The sequence below is a fragment of the Octopus sinensis genome, linkage group LG7, assembly GCF_006345805.1.
Source record: "Octopus sinensis linkage group LG7, ASM634580v1, whole genome shotgun sequence".
Lineage (NCBI taxonomy): Eukaryota > Metazoa > Mollusca > Cephalopoda > Octopoda > Octopodidae > Octopus > Octopus sinensis.
This window is the reverse complement of record NC_043003.1, coordinates 20,557,975-20,564,166: the sequence shown is the minus strand read 5'-3', so window position 1 is coordinate 20,564,166 and position 6,192 is coordinate 20,557,975. Positions and strand designations below refer to the sequence as shown.

General features: G+C 35.5%; 1 protein-coding gene across 1 annotated transcript in view; it reads right to left on the bottom strand.

The window, feature by feature from the left end:
- Window positions 1-5,640, bottom strand: part of LOC115213986 — an 85,793-nt gene extending 80,153 nt beyond the window's left edge. The window contains exons 1-2 of the mRNA XM_029782996.2: window positions 5,567-5,640; window positions 4,518-4,668 (exon numbers count right to left, since the gene is read on the bottom strand). Of these exons, the coding sequence (XP_029638856.1) occupies window positions 4,518-4,668; window positions 5,567-5,640 (225 nt within the window). The remainder of the gene's footprint in view (window positions 1-4,517; window positions 4,669-5,566) is intronic.
- Between the last annotated feature and the right edge of the window lie 552 nt (window positions 5,641-6,192).

Genomic DNA, 6,192 nt, shown 5'->3' with positions numbered 1-6,192 from the left:
TACGAATATTATTTTAGCAAGTTTAAAGTGATTTCTTTCGTGCCGTAAACTATTTCATTTTGTGGTGCTGCCGTCCTTGATGCCTTAAGCACGAGCTCATTTTGCTTAATGGCTAATCCAGCGCTGTATGTATGTATGTATGTATGTATGTATGTATGTATGCAGAGCGGGATTAAGACTCACAGAGGCCCTTAGCACTTAAAAGGTTTTGGTGCCCTCAAGTATATACAAATGTTCAAAATATAAACAAAAATGATTTAAATGTAAACAGTAATAAACCACAAAATAAGTTTTTATTTTTCAAAACGAAACAAAACTATGAGTAAGATGGAAACGATTATATTTTAGTAGACTTCCATTTTATTTATATTTGAAAACTTCCCTTGTATTTTGTTTTTATTTAATTGCAAAGTTAAAATAATTTTTACGTAAACTTCTACTTCTATACATAGTAAAGATAAGGCATTACGAATATTATTTTAGCAAGTTTAAAGTGATTTCTTTCGTGCCGTAAACTATTTTCATTTTTGTGGTGCTGCCGTCCCTTGATGCCTTAAGCACGAGCTCATTTTGCTTAATGGCTAATCCAGCGCTGTATGTATGTATGTATGTATGTTATGTATGTATGCATGCATGTATGTATGTATGTATGTATGTATGTATGTGTACATATATTTCTTACACTGCTTTACGTACTCCAGTCGTTCGATTTTTGTCATGATGAGTTAACATCTTCGTTAGTCTTCCATACAATTAGACACAGTTATCTTCCAAATATATCTATGAATGAATGATCGTATGGATATGCATATATATATATATATATATATATATATATATATATATATGAATGCCTTTGTGTGTTAGCATATATATATAAGTACGTGTGAATATACGTATATGTGTAAAAGCATGTATGAATCTGATTGTGATAGAATATGAGTGACTCTATGTACATATATGTTTAAGAGACGGACATAGGAATAAAAATTATGGATGGAGTGTATATGAGTGAATTTCTGTTTACGTGTGATTGTGTCTCTGCGTGTTTGAAAAAAAAAAGTATGTTTGTTCTGTCTTATTACTTTTGTACTCCCTGTTGAATTTCCAGACACTCGAAGACACGGTTTAGAAGTGTTAGAAGCAATTATTTTTTGCAAGATTTCCAAAACGACTGATTTAGATGAAGTGGAAAGAAACCGATTACTTTTGTGTAACAGCATACGTCTGGAACAGACCTTGCGATAACATGATTACAGGGATATATATATATATATATATATATATGGGTGAGGAGAGGGATGTTGAGGGAGAGGGAATGATGGTGGTGGAGTATGTAGGCTGTGATAGTGGCTGTGTTCTGAAAAATTAAGATTGAAGTGCGAAGATGGAAAAGGAGGCGGAGGATAATGTGAAGAAGAAGGGAGTAGTGATGCTGGTGGTGCTGGAGGACGAGGAGGAGGAGAAGAAGAAGAAGAATGAGGAGGAGGACGAGGGGGATAGAGGCGAGGAGGAGGTGGAGGAAGAGGAGGACAGAAGGAGAAAATTTGGAGGGGAGGAGGAAGAGAGGAGAAATGAGGAGGAGGAGGAGGAGGAGGAGAAGAAGAAGAAGAAGGAAAGGAAAAGGAAGAATAAGAAGTGAAAAAGGAGAATGATGATTGTAAAATAGAGAAAGGGGAAAGAGAAGGATGGTAGAAGTTGGACATTTCCGATGTAAAATGGCGTAAATTTGATAAATAAAATGGACGTCTAGCATGTGTATTGAGTGAATCTAATTTGCTACTCAATTCACACACTTTCGAATAGTTAGGTTCGAAGTGAATTAACAGGTATCAAGGGAAGAGCATGAGTGATACTTATATTCATTTGTTAAGACATGTATTCCGATTTACATTTAATTTGTGAATTTGAATGGAACCCTAGTAAGAAGCAACCTTGCGTTGACTGTTCATATTTATTTATACGGCGGTGATGTTGCTGTAGGATAAATATTAACATTATGGACCGTATCAAAGAAAGGCCATTCGATTGATTGGCTACTATATACTCTCTCTTCTCTTTAGTTCCTAGACACTCTGGTGTGTTTTCTTGCATTCGCTCGACCTGAGAAAAATATGTGTCAAATCTCCCACAATACGCAACCTATTTTCCGAGAAAAAAGATAGGACATGTTGGATATTATAGTTCTAAATATAGAATGACTAAAATAGAACATACAATGACTTTGAATATAGGACTTTATAAAGCAACATCAATATGACGCTTCTTCTCTCTGTTCTATCGTCATATCAATGCCGTCTGCTTCTTCGAATTAGCTAGATGCATAACCTACCTACAGTAGCATAGCTAGGAGATGGGTGGTGAAAAGGATAGTCCACCCCAGGAGACATTTTTGTGGGGACAGCGCTTTTGAACCTCCTATATAATTTTGTGGACTCTGGGGCGGCACAAAATATAGTTACATAACTGTGTCTCTGCACAAGCCGAATCGTCCAACATGTATTTTCTCCGTTTGATACCCTTTTAGAAGGAAATGAAAGTGAATGCAAACATAAATCGCAAAGTAAAAATTTTATCTACTTCGTTACGTGCTCGTATTGTAACAAGAATCAGCAAAATCGGAACAAAGCTAAGCAACCGTGTGAGTCTGCACAAAGGGAAAATTAAAGACTTATTGCTTACAAAAATTTCGCGTTGTGAACATTTAGATATTTATGGAAATGGAAAATATAAAATATTTCTTTTCATCCAATATAAAACACGAAAATGATCATCAAATAAAGGTAAAAGAATACTTTATATAAATTCTAAATCTGAAGCTAAAGCGGAAATAGCGCCACTACTGAAAGCAGCTTCCTTAATACGGATTAACCTGGAACAGGTGCGTTTGAAAAGTTGAACAACGAAGGTGCTCACACTGAAAATACGCTCACTACAGAAACAAAAATATTATTGGTTACTTCCATTGAGATCTCTTTCGTGAAACAGGTTTATAGATTCGGTTTTGTTCACTTGAGATTGCATAGCTGGAGGTTTCGAAATAAATACCTAAGATATGAGAGAAGGTCGATTCATAATAGTCTTCAAAAGAAAGAACTATAGAAACTTCTTTATTGTAGGATTAAGTGTGTGTGTGTGTGTGTGTGTGTGCGTGTGCACGCGCTCGTGTATTGGTGGGTACTTTCGTATATTAGTATGTATGCGTGAATTTACGAGATGTTGAAAAGTTCCTAGTTTTAAGGGTTTCGCATAAGGCCTGCTTGGAGGCCCAACCTTCCGAGTTCTATTACAGGGCTTAGAAAAACTGAAGGACCGTTGCAGTAACTGTGTGAATCTTAGAGGGGAATATATTGAATAAAATCATAATTAGCTGATCTTCCTGTGCTTTCTTTTACCGAAAGCCACGAACTTTTTGGCATCCTCTCGTATGTAAGATAATGTGTCTTGTGCTTTTTGTTTCAGCTGTTTGTACTCTGACGAAAAGGTTAAAATTATAAGAATGCATAATCGAATAAGAATCAAAAGTAGATCAAATGCTATCTTAACATATTAAAAAAGGATAAATCCCCTTTTAAAATATTGTCTTAGATATGCTGCATTGAAATAAGATCGAATGGTGATCGCAGAAATAGCTTTGATCCAAGGCATGCTGGATCAAAACTGAATTATGGATTAACGACAATAACATGCACAGTATTAGATGATGGATATATATATATATATATATATATATATATATATATATATACACAATGAGATGCAGCACGGACTTTGTCAGTGAACAGGTCGCGGATTTTAGCGACGAAAATATTTTGACAAATTAAACTTAAATGTTGAAGTGAATCGAACGGCTTTTGTGTGTTTCTTAAATGGCTTATAAACACCTTCCACGCTGCAATTGTTTTCGTTTCAGCACACGATCTCAGATCAAATTACTGCTGTGCGAGTACATCTCCGTAATATATTATATATATATATTATATATATATATATAATATTATATATATATATTATATATATATATGTATATAATGTATAGTATATATTATATATATATATATAGGGAGAGAAGAGAGAGAGAGAGAGAGAGAGAAAGAAAGAAGAGAGAGAGAGAGGGTGGTCGCTAGAAAAGACGAAAATTCGTGAAATGCTGATTTATATTTTCATAAGATCTATTTGAGGTAAACAATAAGTGTCACAAAGCGTGATATATCACCACTCACAAATATTCAAAATGTCTGCCGTGCACTTCCTGAGAGCGTTTTAATCGAGAAATCCAAGCTCGTGTGACATTTTGAAGTGTAACCTAAGGGATGACATTCCAAGCTTTTATCAAGCACGATTTTAATTCATGAATGACAGCATCGATATTTCTGTATATCTGCTAATAACAAGCACTAGACACAGTAATCGATAACAAAAACAAAGAATCAGAAACCTCCTATTACACAGTTTATTAATGCTTCAAAATTTCTGCTTTTCTAGCGACCACCTTGTATTAAAAAAAGAAGGCTTACCATTAATTTTGAGCCCTTCTTCAGACCGAACGCATACCCATCTTCACCGAAGCTATCTCCAGCAAAGGAAATTGCGCAATTATCATCAAGCCGAGAAATGGCAAATTTTAGGAGATATGTGTCGTGTATAAATACATCAAGTTCGTTTGATCTGCAAATACAAAATACACGTGAATTACAATTACAATTGCATATATATATATATATAAACAGTAAGATAAAATAAGACATAATCCAAACTGACGTGTCGTGCTGTGCATTATATATGTATATATGTATATATAATATATATATATATATATATATATATATATATATATATTATATATATATAATATAATTCGAGACAAAACCACTATTTTAAAACCAAACAAGGAAAGACTTAATCAATACATAAATTTTAATATAAATTAAATAAACCGCCACTACAAATGTTTCATGTCTGCTCCGACAATCTTCAGGTGGATTTTCGATCTTCTAATCAGTATCAAATTTTATGTATATATATATATATATATGTATGTATGTATGTATGCATCCATGTATGTATTACGTTTGGTGCTGTTGTGATGGCAACATGGGGCTTGAGCAACTCCAGCTGAATCTACAGGGTGATGGGGGTCTGATGCTGAAAGATCCAAAACTACCTAAGTGACACCTGGGAAACATCACTGACAGTACGTCTCGGAGTATCCGCGCAATATCTCCTAAAAATCAATCAATAAATCAATCAATCTATCCATTTATCAAGTTCATATGTATTACGTATGTGTATATATATATATATATATATACTCACACACACTCACACACACACATATATACATATATACAGAAAGAGAGAGAGAGTGAGATGGAAAGATAAAGAAACAGACAGACAGACATACGGATAGATAGATAGATAGATAGATAGATAGATAGATAGATAGATAGATAGATAGATAGATAGATAGATAAATGGATAGATTGATTGATTTATTGATTGATTTTTAGGAGATATTGCGCGGATACTCCGAGACGTACTGTCAGTGATGTTTCCCAGGTTTCACTTAGGTAGTTTTGGATCTTTCAGCATCAGACCCCCATCACCCTGTAGATTCAGCTGGAGTTGCTCAAGCCCCATGTTGCCATCACAACAGCACCAAACGTCTGGTCTGCCTTCTATATCCAAAGCCGTCTCTGCAGCTTCACTGATGAAATTTATAGCTCTCCTCCAGTAATTCCAAGTCCAGTCAATGCCCTGCAGAACGAACGCTCCACAAAAGCTCGACAGCCCACCTCAGTTACCTCGCAATATGCAGGCCTTCTTCGATTTCTGCAGTATTCTACCAGCTCTTGGTATTTGGCAAGCTTCTTCTCATGAGTCATCTCATTGTACAGTCAGTTCTTAGGGTAAATCAGTTCCCACACGATCACCTGTTTGGTGTAATTTGAGAAGATCACTATGTGTGGGCGGAGTGTTGCTGGTACGATGTAATCTGCCGTTGAGGGGCTATGGAAAGTAGCTATGGTAGTCGTTGAAGTTTAAGTGGACTGGTCTTCTTTTCGGCTCATAGAAAAGGGATCACCTCCTTCTTGGGATGGTACTTACTGGATCGAATACCTATCGATATCACCTCCGCAATCGCCCTAAGCACCTGGTTATGTCACCAACAGTAGTGACCATCGGCTAAAA